This window comes from Melozone crissalis, unplaced genomic scaffold (genome assembly GCF_028551555.1).
Source record: "Melozone crissalis strain CALT ecotype California unplaced genomic scaffold, PUWL_Pcris_2 ptg000004l_1, whole genome shotgun sequence".
Lineage (NCBI taxonomy): Eukaryota > Metazoa > Chordata > Aves > Passeriformes > Passerellidae > Melozone > Melozone crissalis.
The window spans coordinates 45,234,637-45,251,230 of NW_026535782.1; the positions used below are offsets into that span (position 1 = coordinate 45,234,637).

The following is a 16,594-nucleotide window of genomic DNA, read 5'->3' on the forward strand; positions in this document are numbered from 1 at the left end:
TAAGAGCAAATTGAGAGTAAAGAAATAACCACATCTTCAGAAGAAGTATCTCCTTATGAACAACAGCAGGCAATTTCCTGATATGTGCATTTCAATGCAAAGACAAATCAGAATGCAATCACATCACAATGTCATTACCAGAGAGGATTCAATAAAGGTCTTTTCTGCCCTTTTCAAACTTTAAAATAATATAGTATAACAGCAAGAAACTGTAAAACTTATTTATCCTAGTCATGCTTGGAGGAACAATTCTGAAAGCAAAACTTCTGGGCATAGACACAGTGCATCATCATGAAAAAGGAGTCTGGCTGGTACAGCTTGTACCTCACTGGAGCAAAGTAAACTACTGGGGAAAAAAGGTTCTTTCCTAACCAGTATTACAAGTCTATTGTGGACTTTGCCTATTATCTAGTGAAATGCATTCACTGGAATGTAATTTTCAATTACAGCAAAGCCAGTCAGAGCAACAAAATTTGTGAGAGCATGCATCCATGTTAAACTTCTTTAAGATGCCAAAATGATGTAAAGGGACCTCAGATGGGGGGAAATCACCCTGAGAAGTGTCACCAACCTTCGTTTTCCTTTTCAAATATTAGTTTGTTACTGCTTGTCAACAGACACGGCAGGAAAGCCCCAAAAGAAAAGAAAAGAAAAAGAAAAAAAGGAAATCAGAAGAAGAAAGTATTTATCCTCCAGGGGGCACATGGGAGTTGGGAAGAACTCAGCTTCATGAAGATGGGAAGCGATTCCACCGCAAGTCTCTCAGTGCTCTGGGGGAGAGATGTGGCAGGGCACGGCAGGGGAATTAGCACTGCCCAGTAAATTTAAAGCAATGAACTGAGGACACGGAGGATGGGACAGATCGCTGCAGTTGAGGATGATTACATCTTCGAGGGTCCTGACTAAAAACCAGTGTACATACAGGGTCACAGAAGAAACAAGAACAAAAATCAGTGTTGGAAATAAAAGTGAAAGAGAAGCTCAAAGAATTGCCAATGCAGCTAGCAGCTGGGAGGAATGGTAGAGCCAAGAGAAGCCTTATGGCACCCACCCCTACAGAGTAGCTGCTGAGGGCTTTGAAAATGCTCAAAACATTCCTGATTTTTTTGATTCAGTGAAGGCCCTTATTAAGAATGATTTAGTTTTTGCAATTAAACCCATTAAGAACTCTTTGCATAGTGTGTTAATAATCACCAGCATTTTATATTAACATGTTGCTCAGATAAAACCCAAAACAAACATACACCTACAGAACTTTCCCTGCAGCAGGCAGGGGCAGAACTTTCAGCTGGAAACACCTCAAACTGCTGTCCAGAGCCCCAAGGTCCCGGAGCAGAGCCCGAGGCATTGGCAGCACAGGGCTGAGGGGCACGAGGCTGCCATCCTTTTGAAGTGACCTCAGCAACAGGGCTTTCACTCCTCCTGCCTGCAGACTAATTCACAGTCTGAACATGTTCCCTGTGAGAGAGCTTGTTCTCATCTGCAACATTTAATTGTTAATAACTCAGTGGCACACCTGCCCTGCCTCACTGTACCTCCTGTCTTCTCACTGGTTCCATGGAACATTTTTACTTTTTCTGCCTCACTTTTGCACAGAATCAAAATATAATATGCTTGGCTGTCTACAGTAAGAGCAGGAGTTTAACACTGGACTCCTGATGCTGATGCTGAGCTGTACCTACTGTACCTACTAAATTACTGGGCCCTCTCTAATTACTATTTAGTCAAGGTATATAAGAGAATACTAGGTCCTGTCATTAGCACACAATAAAAAGTACTGTAATGACAGACTAGGCAGCATAGCAGATTGGCAAATGCTGGTATAGAAAAAACTGCCTGAAATTTTTGGCATGTTAAATGAGTGAGTAAAACACTAAAATCTTGACTCACAAAGTTACAGCTCCCTTTTTCATATGAGAAATATGATATTAATATCCCATTAATAGCCATAATAGAGTATTCATGACTTTATATATTCTTTGTGCAGCTCAGGTTGCTTTTTAAAAAGTATTTATTTATACAGTATTTCTGTTCTTTATTCTTCTTGTTCCTTTAATTGCTATTGGCTTGATTTCTTCAGAAAACAGTCTGTATTACTCACTGTTAATCTCTCTACTCCCGAGACAAATTTTGGTTTCATTAGTGCAATATTACCAAGTGTCTGAGGTCCAGCCCATGTCCTAGAGGTTTAACAGAAAACACTGTTACTTATTACACTTTGTTTTAATGTGCTGAACTCGACACCTCTTTCTAAAAACTACCAATTTGTTAAAGAAAAAGCCTTAATATTTAACATTGCCTGCAGAGCTCAAGTTTGGAGATGAATCATAAATTCAATGTGATCTACTGAAAGGCGAACTGCCTAGAATTTCACAGAACAACTAGCTCCTTTCTCTGGAGGAAATGACAGCTGCAGGGCTCCTGATGTTTCCCAAGGAGGACAAACGTGTCCAGGGTCTCTGTTGCAGCAGCTAAGTGCAGAATGCCCTAAATAGCACCTATTTCACTGCACTGCTCCAACTGCCTCCAAGGCATTTATGCAACTCACCTCGCCAATATGGTATTTAAGTCACACGATAACCAATGGGGGCTAAAACTTCATACATGTACATGCTCCAAAGGAGAAGCTGACTGCAAGATACTGAGAGAATGCAGAATGTACTATGCAGTACATTTTGTTAGCAGGAACAGGCTGGAAAGGATCAGTGGAGTCTGCTCAGGTTCGGCAGATGGAGAAGCTGGTTTCACTTCAATATTTTCCCCCAGCTGTCTGAAGTTCCTGGACATACCAGTGGAGAATTACCAGTTCCCAGATGCAGAAGTTATGGCCTCCCAAAGTACTAGTGTGAAACAGTACCATGATGATTGTGTAGGGCTTCCTTCTTCTCCCCAAAAAGGGAAAAAGTTTCATGCAACACTGCTACAGAACTCTTTTGCAACAGAGTGGAAAACACTTGGACCACAGCACATGAAAACTACATTGGAATGCTGTGATTTTTTTATGGAAACCATCGTACCTGTCCTGCTAGGTCAAGAGACTCCTACCAATGAACAGGACTATGTGTGAGAGGCAGGAGAGAAGGGGTATGAAGTATTAAACAGGATAACAGAACTGCCACATACTGATAAATGGTGAAAATCCCGATAAATTTATGTTCTGGTGGAAAAATTCTAGAATATTTAGTTTTCACAATTTACAGAAGTTTTCAGCAGCAGCAGAAGTAGCATTGTGTAAACTTGAGCCATGTTCCAAATGTGTGAGCCTGCATGAAATCTGTTTCTTATTTTCACTGTTCCTAAATTACATGTTGCCACTATACTTATCACTTGGTAGCAATAATGTGTACAATGAACAACTTCATTCACAGTTCTGCAGTATTTAAACAGAAATCTGACACAAAATCTACTGAGTTATGCAGGTCTTCAAGACACAACAAATATGGTAATGTTACAACACAGTACACTTTATTTTCCTTTCCAAACTGCCCGACCTAAAGACGCACTATAGAAAATGTCACCTCATTAAATACATCCTTCACCCACTCTTTACACAGGCACTTACCCTAGAAACATTTTTCTTTTTTTGAATACCCAGAAATTCTATAGAACAAATGTTGCAAACACTAGAAGAGAACAGCTTGCAGGACAATGGCCTTCAGATTCATGCTTGCAAGCATTTCAAAAACAGTGGCAAACTCGACACTTTGGTTTTTTCAGTCTACAGGTTTTAAAGTCTTATGACACATTTTATGGTAGAATTTCAGTTTTAAATATTATCCTGTTTTTCACTGAGAGGAAAATATCACCTGACCAACAAATCCAAAATACAAACTATATGTAACCTTTTAGCCAGCTTTTAACATCTGCTACCAGTGCAGAGTTTTGCTGCTCACACCCAGATGATGTACAGCTATGTCTGTACTAGGAGTGCATCTCCACTGTGAATCTGGAGCTAACCAAAGTGGCTCTTACTAGAGCAGGATTGGAAAGGGAAGCACGAGGAATCACAGTGAGAAGATAACTTAGATAGCTTGGCAGCCTGTACCTGCAGTCCACACAAAAATCAGCTAGATGTTTTCTGCACTTTCATATCTGGAGGCATTGTACTCTACCATGTGAATTTGCCACATCATTTGAGATCATTAATTCAAGGATCTCCATATTATGCTTACAAGAACAGCACAGACATGCTCCAGAATTCAATTTTACCCATCTGTTTTTAAAAATTATACATTTGTTTAAGCAGTGCAGGTCATAATGCAGATGCATTTACACTGGCTTGTACTGAAATTCCAATTCAATTTTAACTGCCAATTTTTTGTACCATATCACCATCAGCTAGGCTGGGGACTGATGTACTCTGAAGCCTAGCCATGGCTAGAAGTTATTCCAACCATCAAAATACTTACAATCTTAGCCTTTTTCCAATAACTTAAATACACAAAGAGATTTCATTCATACACTTCTGTCTCTAACAGTAAAAGATTTAGTTCTTTTCAGTAGTGCAAATTCACCTGAACCAGGTGAGATTTTAAGGTGTCATACAGCAATTTAGACTTACCTTCCCAAAACTGGCAGCATTAACAGGTTGTGTGTCGTTTTTCTCACAGAAGTCCAAGTAATGCATGTAGAGAGCACTTCGAGGAATGCAAACACCTTCTGCAATCTCATAATTCTCCTCCAGCCTTAAAAAGCAAATATAAAACAGAGAGAACTGCAAGTATGTTGGATGTCCTGTATGGTAAATAGCATACAAAGCTTCAACTTTTAAGACCAAACATTCTGACTTCCTCTTGCCTACTAAATTTTGTTGGCTTTGTTCCTAAGTGTCCTTTCAATTCATTCCCATAGTACTTACTTGCTTTATTTGGTTCACACTTGTTATCAAAACCATAGGCTGTGAGTTCCCAGCAATCTGTTATACCCTAAAAGCATCCTGCAGTAAATAAATATAAGTAAAACCATGAAACAATAAATACTCACTGAGGGGAAGCATTTTCTCCGTTACAGAACACATCACCTTTGCTTCATGACACTCTTTTCACTCTTGTCCAGCTGCAAAATTGCTTACCTTGAGGAAGCAGGTATAGCTAAAGCAAATAATTTGCTACTACTCAAGAGCATCCACAAAATCTTATTGTGCAATATTTTCTTGGTATTGTATACGGGAAAAGTGAAACCACAATCGTGGATAAAGAAACGTGAATAAAGAAACCACAATCTGGATACAATGCTGGAAAACCCCCAGTGAATTAACATTCTTTTCTACCTTTTAGAAACTATCCTTATTTAATTTCCTTTCATTAAAAAAACCTATAAAAATATAACTATAAAATTTTAAATTATATGTCAAATATATGAGCAGGCATACGCTTCATCTTTAAAGCTTCAAACTGGTCTCATTACAAATCTATAGATTAGCAGAAACATTCTTTTGAAATGCCATTTTTATGGTTGCTGACCCAAAAAAATCTTCAAGAGATATTTACATACACACTTAACATTAAACCACAAATAATCTTGTCATTGATGGTGTCAGTCATAGGCATCTACCATCACAAGTGTGCTTGTCTGCCTTGCTGGGTAAGGGAAGAAGTTAGGTGTAACTTCCTCTAAACTGTATTAAAAAATAAATATGTATTCTCAAAAAAATCCAGTTTTACATAAAATAATGCCCTCCCATTTGTTAGCTGCAGAACACCTTCCAAATATCTTCTTTCTCTCCTTCACTGCCTTTTTCAGGACCTACCTACCTTCCATTTCAGTTATCGTTATAATTTGTGACTGCAAACCATTTTAATAAGATATCCAGCTAGATGAATGGAATCAGTTTGTATGGGCAACATCTATTCTTTCCTGGTTTCTACAGAAATATCATCATGGCATCTTTCCTCAATTTCATAGTGCTCTAACAAAACCTCCTTTCAAAACCTGGAGAGTTCGTTTGTATACTATAGCTGCTAATTGGAATGTCAGCTTCCGTGACCAAGACAGGACAGAAAGAAAAGCAGTTAATTATTTCTCTTCATATCTGATGAATTTTTCTCTTTTTCTCCTCTCTTTCACAGAGAGTCATTAGTCTGACACTGAAAAATGAAATGCCCCATTATACCTGAACTTTTTTTAATGATCAAAACCCCATCTTGCTCCACTTCTTTTATTTTCCTGTCTTTTATTTAACAACTTTATCATATTTTGAATCCAGCTTCATTCTACAGTATTGTAGAAAAAAAATGAATGCAATCTGCTACCTAACAAATCATTACCAGCTATAAATATATACTTACATATATATACACATTTTATACAGTGTTGTAATAAAGCCATGTGAAATCCAGTAGCTCACAGTAAGACCTTTTGTACCACTACAATGTAGGAATAAAGCTCCTAATCTTTCCACAGGAATGACAATTTTATCTGTCCCTATTACTGCTTTCCTCCATAGACCCTTACATAGTTCTAGATTAAATGAGATTATTCTATATCAGAGTCACATCTGTGTTGTTGTTACAGATTTATTTTTATATCTGAAGACTGTGATGTTAACCACTGTTAATCACATAGATTCTAGAACAGATTAATTTTTATGGGGTATAACACAACATATAAGGAAGTATGAATCTGGGGAGAATCCATTCCCTCACTTGCTCTTTCTAAATTATTTTTATAAATGTTGCAGAAAATAGAATAGTTTTGTTGACTTTAGCTTCAAAATACTGTTATTATTTAGAGTACCTACACTGTAAGCCAACAAACTGGGGGGATTAGGTTGTCTGTACTTTGCATAATTCTGTGTTTGGGGAAGTAAACACATACACACACCAAAATGAAGTAAAATAAAGTTTCACACTTACACCTTGGTCAACCAGTTCACCACTGAAATAAACATTAACATTTTAGAGCCAAGCTATAGCTTTACAGATGATAATGAGCACAGGAACACGGAATAAGCACAGAATACCAGGTATTGCTACATTCATGCCTTAACAGTTAAATTCAAGCTTGTGTAGTTTCCCAAATTATGATAGATTTGGCAGTTTCCTCAATTATTATGTATTTGGCAGTAATGTTACATTTACCAGGCCTTTCACTTCATTTTGTGTCATCAACGAAACAAAACAAAAGCATCATTCCTGTTTCCAGGAAAAGGCTATTTAGCCAGGCTCACAGTCATCCAGACACGATTCTTGGCTTCTTCAGCTATTCTTCATCCTCCACATTTAAAACATTCAACATATTTCACCTTTAGAGAGGCACAAATATTAAGGATATCTCCCCATGGGATTGATACAATTTGTTCTTTACAGCAAGATTCCAGACAAGGAATAACTAATAAAGATGATGGCAATATGAACCAGTGAGAAAATGTACTTATTTCTCTTGTTTTTGCTATGCTTTCCCTACTCCTTTTTTCCTCCTTTTTTTTCCACCTGACATTTCCTCAATTTCTGTTTTTCAACACTCCATCGCCTTCACTAGCTCTAACTGGTAGTAGCATCTAACAGTAAAAACATGACCAGTTTTTACTTGGCAGACACCAGATGCTGCAGACAATTATGAGGTCTCCGTTTGCCTGAACAAGGGCAGTTTGGCACTGTATACTGAAAACAATAACTTACCCCACCAATTCCACCTCTTGAATCCAGCCCAGAGATCGTGTTTAGAAGACAGGACACATGCTTGCCCAAGGAATACACAGATACATTTTTTAGTCTTCCCTGAGCGTGCAAATACTTGTTGTGAGGCCTGATATTATGCTTTTGGCTGGGAAACTTTTTCCTAGTGCCTGGTACTGTGCTGTGATTTGGGTTTAGTACAAGAATAACGCTGGTAACACTTTCAGGTGTTGCTAAGTTGTGCTTACCCCAAGTCAAGAACTCTCTAGTCTCCCACACTGAGCCAGAGAACAGCAGCATAAGAAGCTGGGTGTGCCTACAACCAGACCAGCTAACCTGAACAGGCCAAAGGAATATTCCATACCACAGAACATCACACCCAGTAAATAATCTGGGGGGAGTTGGCGGTGAGGTGCTGATCACTGCTCAAGGACGAGCTGGGCCTTGGTCAGCAGGTGGTGAGCAACTACATTGCACATCACATTTTTTCTTGGATTTTATTACTCCTTTTCCTTTTCATTAACACTATTATTATAGTTGCTATTAGTATTATTATATTTTCTTTTACGTTAGTTATTCATCTGTCCTTACTTTAGCCTATGAGTTTTACTTTTACCTTTTCTTCTCCCCATCCTAGTGAGAGCAGGGAAGGGGAAGGAGTGAGTGAGCAGGTGTATGTTACTTGTTGGTTGAGGTTTAACTACTACACCTGAGCAAAACTGTCCAGCATGTAAAGCTACACCTCCAGGAAGTGTGAAGAAGTTTTACAGTGCTGATTACAACAGTTTACCAGCCTGAGTAAACTGGGTGCTGGGTTCTACTGCAGTACAAAAAACACAGTGCTAATGTGTCTGACTTCCCAGAACAGTGGAAACTGCACATCTTCATCCAAAATGAGCTTGCTATTTTAGCACTCTGACCTGAAACTTTTGAGATTCTCATTTTATTTAGTGTATCAATTTCTCCAGGAAATACCAATTCAAAGCTGCAGGACATATGCTGAAAAGCATATGGAAACTACGAGAAAATTGTTCTGTAGGTATGGCTCAAAAGCTGGGAAACTTTTAACCTACATGCCTGTTAATAAATTCAGCCAATTGTATAATTCCGTTTTACAGCAGCTGAAGATTTTAAACATGAAACTTCTTTGCTTTATGTTAACTCATGGAATTTTGGGTGGAAGATGAATGGAGGAAGTTGCAGATGCTCCAGAAGACTCAAAGGGAAGAACATTTGACCTATTTCAACATGTAAGAAACATAATACAACAGACAGGTAGTAAGCCAGTACACTAGCAAGACAGTAGGGAAGGAGTTGCAAGCAGCCTTTTCAGAACCAGAATTCTGGAATTCTACTGCAAACACAGCTGAATGAGCATTAGTGTGCACCCTACATTCCAGCAGGGCTCAATATCCCTGGAGTTTAGGGATTTACTAACCTTTATGACTGATGAAGCTTGAAAACATTTGGCAAAAGACTGCTTACAGTATTTGCCTGTTTTCTGTTGGGAACAGTATTAGGATGTTCTAATTAATGCCGGCTTCTTGGCTACGACATTATTTGCTCCTGTGGAAAAGGCTCTTGACTGACTTCACTGCAAAATAAACACTAGTCTGAATCTGGGACTGGTAAGACCTGCTTACTATTTTATTTTAGCTAGATAGTTCTTTATTATCCTGTTTGAACTGTGTTGAAGCTGTGAGAGTTAATAATGAAAAATAATAAATGACCACTATGACATTTCATTATTATTTTAATAATTTTCTCCCTGTATGTAGTTACTACTTTTCTTGAGTGTCTGTTAAAGAAAAGTCCTTCACTTTTCTTGAACTTCTGAAAAACAGGACTTTTGTGATACAAATAGGTAGAAAGAAACAATAGCTCCAAACTAAATGCCTTTATTTATATTTGCCCATCTCATTATTTGCTTTGAAAGTGTCTGTAAGTTTCTGAATACTGGCAGCAACCTATTGAAAATCAACCCATACGTCTTCTGGTTTTTTAGTCTAAAATCTCACCAATCAACTTTAAAAAGCAAATAATCTTAATTATTTAAGAAATAATCTAAATCATTTTTGCATGTTTCACAGAGTCATGTAATTTCACAGGCAGAAAAAATGGAGTAAAATACACTGAATTAATTATTCTTTTCTTTTTTTTCAGTGAAATCTCCCAAGAGACTGACAGAAGCAGAGAAAGAAGTTTGCTTTTAAAAAACTCACATTTTTTACCAATAATCTTATCTTTTTAAATATCTAAATCAAGGCAAAAGTCAACAAAAGTCTAAGAGCTAGCCCTATAGCAAGGGATGTCAGAATTAGAGGTACATATTACAGAACATGCAGACTAAGATACTACAAATCACAGGGAACAGCATTTACTTTTATAGCACTGCAGACTAACTCTCAAACTATCCTTTCTCTCTTCCTAATTACCCTTCCTTTTTTCTCCTCACTAATTTTGCAATCAAACCTCAAACTCTTTCCTTTTGTTGTCTTCTGTGTTAAATTACAGAGATCTCATGTCAGTAAAACAGTTGGTATGGGTGGGCTTCATCAGACACTGAAACAAATATGAGTCTCGAAAATAAAAGCTCAGTACTAGTTTTCTTTTTGCAATAAATGTAACAATGATGACAAATCACAAACAACCAGCTGGTAGGGTGGCAAATAAATACGTTAAGTTGACGTTCTAAACTGTATCAGAAGTTTCCTCTGTTCAAACAAATCCTGTAAGACATTTGTTGAGAAATGCTGTGCAGATTACAAACGGGCACATGAAACACTTACAGTAAAATGATCTTTAGAACTCTAAGATGGCCAAGAGCTCTATTCCATCATCTGGAAAATGCATTAGAAAAAAAATACTAATAGATTTTCTTGATCTTTTTAAAAGGCATCTTACCATTGCAGTGTAGCTGGAGTTGAATGCGGTTTTGATGCTCTATTATTTTCTTTTTCCTCATCTGTTAAGAAACAAAAAAAGCTGTGTGATTTCATCAGGAATTTCTTAGGAATTCATGAACTGTTTTTTAAAAAGAAATATCGTTTGAATGGTAAGAATTTTTTAAACTAATTAAAATAAATTTTAAAACAATTAAAATGTGCTCAAGTGCCAAAGCTTTCTCAAAATTCTGGCTAAAATTCAGAAATGTAAATAATGATGTTACCTAAACTACTATCTGTAGATACTGCTTAAGGCAGTAAACTCTGCAAATATCACTGATAGCAGGAGCAGAGTGGTGCCTAGGAATATTGACATTGGAAAGGATAAATTTATATGGAAAAAAAGCAACTCTTAGATCTCTACCAGCATGTGAGAACATGTAAACAGTTTCACTCACTATAATGGAACTGTTGTCTTGCACAAGTTTTATATTAGATAAGGCATTTAAACTAATGGGGTACACCCATTGTTTGATCTTGACATAAGGTAATTATTGGACGTTTATAAATTTACAGGGATTAATTCTGAATGAGAATAAGTGTATATTCTGTTATATACTTTATTCCTTTTCAGGTGATTTCTCTGATAATTTTCCCCATTAACTGTTTCCAAAGCAACTCTGGTTTGCTGACTTTCCAAAAATTCAGATAAAAGATGAATAAAGAAAAAGGTAATTAAAATAAAACTTCAAATATTGGATTCTTCCTAGGAGGCATTTGTTCTTTTGAAAAAGTTTAGAAATATGTATAGAATAATTTGACTAAATTATGTTTTATTAAACATATTAAACATTCCTAGGTGAAAGCTGAGTGGAGCACAATCAACAGCTCCAGAATGTTATTCTTTGGGAAACAATGTTGTATCAAACACATTTTGATATTATAACAGCTTTGTCCCCGATGAAAGCATTCAGCATAGATGGCTTTGATACCTAAACAATAGGGTAAACCTGTACACCACGCTGCAAGTAGCATTTCTTCATGAAATGAACTTTTAGAAGTAATTTAAGTGAGCGTTTAGGATGCGGGATCTTACGGGAGCAGCGCTATCTCCTCTGCACATCGGACCCTCTCGGGAGGCCTTTGAGCTGTGCGGGGAGCCCGCGCACACAAATAACACCCCGGCTGGAAGGCTCTGCGGGCAGCCCTCGTCCCCCGGGACTTGCCTTACCCACGTGGAGCTGTGCCAGCCGAACATCCTTTATCCCTGAGCGCCAGCGGATCCCGTTCCGCAGCTCCCCGCGGAGCCTCAGCGCGCCCCCCCCCCCAATCTGCATCACAACGGGCCCCTCATTGTTGGGCCGCACACTCCCTCCCTGCCTTTCAGGGCCCGCTTTTATTCAGCGCACAGCACCAACATACACATCTCAAATCACTTTTAAATTGTGGGTTTCGTTTGTTTTTCCTGTTCAGGCGGTCGGCGTGCAGCAAACGCGGGCACACGGGGCCTGAATGCCGAGGGGCCGTGGCTGCCGCCCCGCAGGCCCAAGGACCAGCCATGGGATGGTTTCCACCTGTGCTGAGGGGGCTGAATTCCCCTCCGGATACGTGGCAGACATCAAACTTCAAGTCAATATCTAAGTTACACAATATGACTGCACACTTTCCATCCCCCATCCGCCCAGCTTTTTTTCACTTGCACTAAGAGTGAGCTGCTGTGAGCAGGTGCTTTACTTAACCTGCCCTCAGACATAGGTGCTTTACTTAACCTGCCCTCAGACATGTTTCACACCCGCCATGCTCAGCTCCTCCCACTCAAATCCTCCCTAAGAACTTGTTTTAACGGCACAAACTAACAATTAGGTCATAAACTGCAATTTACATCCCCATCCTCAGGTATGTTTGCCTCCTGGGGATCCTTCTGAAAGACCTCTCAGCATCCCCCCTAAATGTCCCTTAAAACCAAGAAGGAACAGATGGACTTCTACTGTAACTCAGAAAATTTCTTTTAAGCATTAATTTCCATTGAACAACTGGACTTTCAACAACGATAAATTTTTTGCAGAGTTAGTGCTTGTCACCCCAAAGTCAATTCTCTGTACAAGAAAATAGTGCAACTTTGTTTTCTGTCAACGAACCAGCTGCCAGCCAAACTTTCGCTTTTTTATTAAAAAGATGGAAAGGGATGCAGATGGTACAGGAAAAGATGGTTCCTAGAAATACAAACTTTCAGTATTACATATAAAAGCTCTTAGTTCTTCCTTGTCTTGTCTAACAATATAATCTCATCAGATAATTGACTAGCAGAAAATAATAAATAGCTTTATACTTTATATTTTAGCTGTCAGCAGGGCACCTAATGGTGTCCATATCAAGCAGAGAATGTTTAACTCTTGACTCAGGTCCGATACCAGATCACTTTGTCTAGCATGAAAGAGGGAAGGGAAACAGCATTTCTTACTTTTTGGCCTGTCATTTTATCAATTCACATCAGAACAACACTGTAGATTAAAATAAAGGCTTTTAAAATGCAATACTTTTAAAATCCAACCTATTTTGTAGGAAAAGGAAATAAAGTCACTGAAAAGAAGTCCTGCTTTAAGGCACTGTCAAAGAAGAGACATGACAATTCTGTGACAAATCCAAAAGATCTTGAAGTCACAAGGAAAAATCTTGTTCAATTCACAGTCGCAGGGATTCACACAAAGCACCCCAGGGAGAAACCCATGTAGTGTGCTCACGCCACTGCCAATAGGAGGGCTACCGGCATCCCAAGGAAAAAGTGTCTTCAAGGTACCTGATTAGGTGGAAAACCTGTACTCATCCCAAACTGAATGCAGATAACAGCTTAGACAACTGCAAGTAAAAGTCTCAGCATAGAAGGGGCCTCCAAATATAATAAAACTAGGAATCAATGGTGTTCTAGAAAAACAGTATTTGTTGGCTCACAGAGATATCAGAGGATCCTTTTGTCCCAAACTCTGTGAAGTTCTTTTGCTAGCTGCTCCATCTTACTTCCAAAATTCTGTTTCAAAGCCCCTCAAGTGGAGTCCTGTTTGTATCTTGTGCATGTTTGTATCTTTGTGGCTTTCCTAGAACTCTCAGTGGGATCCTCTAACTTTTGCTGATTCTAGGTACAGCTCAAGGGATTTCTTACTTCTTGGTGCAAGACATGGAGACAACAGAAGCTGTGCTCAGCAGCTTTGAGCCTGCTGCCTTAAACACAGGGAGTGGAACAACCTGAAGCAAAGACATACCTTTTTTGTAATTGTGTTGGTGTTAGTCTGTTTATCATAACTAAAATGGAGCTAAGTTCTTCTTTCCACTGTGGAGGTAATTGGAGAGCCTTGTGTTTTCCAGTGCTGCCTGCATGTATCTCAAAACCAAGACAGAAACTAACATGCTGTTACTATCTTTATATAGATAAAATCCTTCCCATAGTTCAGATAGCTGCACATTTTTCAGAGGAATATCCTCTTCCTCTGTACCACCTGCAGGCCAGATTCTGACTGTTCTCAGAAGTGATTTGGCCTTAGCCAAAATTAAATTATAGTACTGAGCTATCTTGTCTCCTATTTATGTGTAGCCATAAATGAGATTCAGGCTCATTAGCATGCATTCCATGCTTTTAGAATAGTGGCAGATTTTAAAAACCTCTGAGAAATATGGGAGCATAATTTTCACTGAGTAGGTATAACTGAAAAAGAAGGAATTTTCTCCAAGGAAAATTTCAGTAAAAGCAAGTAACTCTTTTTTAAACTTCTTTTTTTTTTTTAATAGAAGAATAAGAGGCTTACTTCAAACAAAAAACAAAGCTGCTGGGCAAGTCATTACAGCCAGTATGAACATGGATTTTGAACACCACTTTTGAAGCACAAAAAGTAGTCTGAATATTTTCTTTTATCTCATAGGAAGTTTACATATTCACATTTCCAAATAAGCAAGAAAATTTGGACAAGCAACCCTTCCACTTCATCAAGAAACATCATAATTCCTTCCCCACAGAACTGAAGTTGAAACTTTTGTAAGCCTTTATTTGTATTCTTCCAGACCTCTACCTCAATTTAGATAATCTGGTTTAATGCACAGTACACACAAAATGTTATGGAGTTGTTTTTTTTCAATTATTGGCTACAAGATTCTACCGTTCCCTTTCCTGTGAATCTTTTGACTAACGTGGAACATGGAAGTGGCAGCTGGAAAAATGTTTTAAAAGCTGGAAAGTGAAATAAAAATTAGTGATAATTTTTATATTAGAATGTAAAGACTGTGGTTTGGAAGATGTCACAAAATGTTCCAAAAGGGTAAGAAGCACTCCAGGAAGCATTCACAGAGGTGATGTGAATCCATGGCTATGAGTCATCACTTCCTTTCCCAGTGTAATGCAGGTTCAAGAGGCCTGGGGGTACCTGGATAACAATGGAAGATTGCAAAGGACCCCTGTGGCCTGAAGTATGGTTCTGTAACATACTTTAGCTGTAGAAAAGGAGACCAGCAAATCTATTATTCCTGTTCTAAAACCCTATCAACTCTAAAATCATCCAGGAAAACAAGAATCACGAGAGCAAGCGTTATGCCCAGTAAAAACATTATCAGTTCACACCACAAGTTCTCAATCTTCAGTGGAGCCAAGGCCAAAAAAAATAAAGGCAACCCACCCCAACTGAAAACCAAACCCACATTTTCCTTGGTAGTCCAGCCAACAGCTGCCTCATGTATGTAGAGGCAAAAAACTAGTCAAGAGAAAGGTGGTTTAGGCTTTCTTTTGGTTGCAGATGAAAACTGGATCTACTCTGACAACAGCAATTTGACCACCATTCTGAAGAATTCAAATAGGGTTATGTGGGTTTTCTCAAAGCATTTTGCCTCCTGCTTTGTTTGTAAATATATGACAGAGGCTGGACAAAGATTGACATGATGGTTTGGAAATTTCTGGTTGGTTTTTGGGTGGCGTTAGAAAAATGTTAGAACGAACTCAAGGGCTAGAAAGGAGCACATTGGACAATGATTTCTACAGTGAAACTTCTAGTTTGTTCTGGATTTCACAGATTATTGCTGTGGCTTATTTTGCTTTCCTACTTCTTCTTCTTCACCTTCTCCCCTCCCTCACCTCCCCCTCAAAACAAGGATGACTTTTCAGGTGGATTAATTCTCTTATCTGCACTGCAGAAATGCTGGTAATCAGTGCAAAGGAAGCATCTGGAAGAACTGGCTATTAAGAAGGAAGCTAGATAAAATCAACTCTGCCTCTCATTTGGGTTTCCATTATATGCTGTGACAATGTCCTCTGCACACAAATAGAGGAACAAATTCATTTATGTATTTGTTTTATCAGTTTTAAATTCACTGCCTTTCATTATCATTGCCTGCTCCTTATTTCAAGAACCAGAAAACAGAATGAGCCACCATGCCATCTTCTTAATGCCACTGTCTGAAACACCTGCTCATGTTAATCACACAGGTCCTCATTTTACTGGCCCCAGCTATGTGGAAGTTTCCCATGCTCATATTTAAAGCACATTTAACAATCCTGAATTCTGATCCTATGAAGAGTCTGAAGACACATCTTATTCATTACAGATTCCTTTCATCACTTTCTCAGTAGCATCAGAGTGAAATGAACTTTGTGTATCTCACAGATTCTCATAAGATTCAAAATTACAAGCTGCTGTTTTTATTTTCACTATGATCCACCATAATTTTAAAAGATAAATTAATTTCTACTCCTTAATTTTTAAAAACAGAAAACTCCAAACCTCTCCCAGTTTCACTGTCAATTTTTAAAGATTCTTGTGCATGGTTCTTAGCTTGCGAGTCATGAATAAATACCATTTTTCTACTAACATCTTCCTTCTCCTTCAGAAATATTCCCTCAAATATATCCCTAGGCAAATGGGAGTAAGGCCCCAATACAGCAAATTTCATTATCAATTACAGTATTGTACTACAAGGCATGTAGTTTTACCACGATATCAAAATAAATAATTCTCTTAAAATAAAAAAAAAATAATTACTAGTTACTGGATTAAAGAATTCCATCTGCATTAATATCTTGTAATGCGAATATATGAATTCTGGAGATGAAAAGTAACA

The 16,594-nt window shown here is 38.2% G+C and overlaps 1 protein-coding gene across 2 annotated transcripts in view; it reads right to left on the reverse strand.

Moving 5' to 3' along the window:
- RFX4 (regulatory factor X4) overlaps positions 1-16,594 on the reverse strand; it is an 87,373-nt gene that overhangs the window by 50,700 nt on the left and 20,079 nt on the right. For both annotated transcript variants that reach the window (XM_054274016.1, XM_054274008.1), the window contains exons 3-4: positions 10,521-10,581; positions 4,562-4,685 (exon numbers count right to left, since the gene is read on the reverse strand). In XM_054274016.1, coding sequence (XP_054129991.1) covers positions 4,562-4,685; positions 10,521-10,581 — 185 coding nt within the window. The remainder of the gene's footprint in view (positions 1-4,561; positions 4,686-10,520; positions 10,582-16,594) is intronic.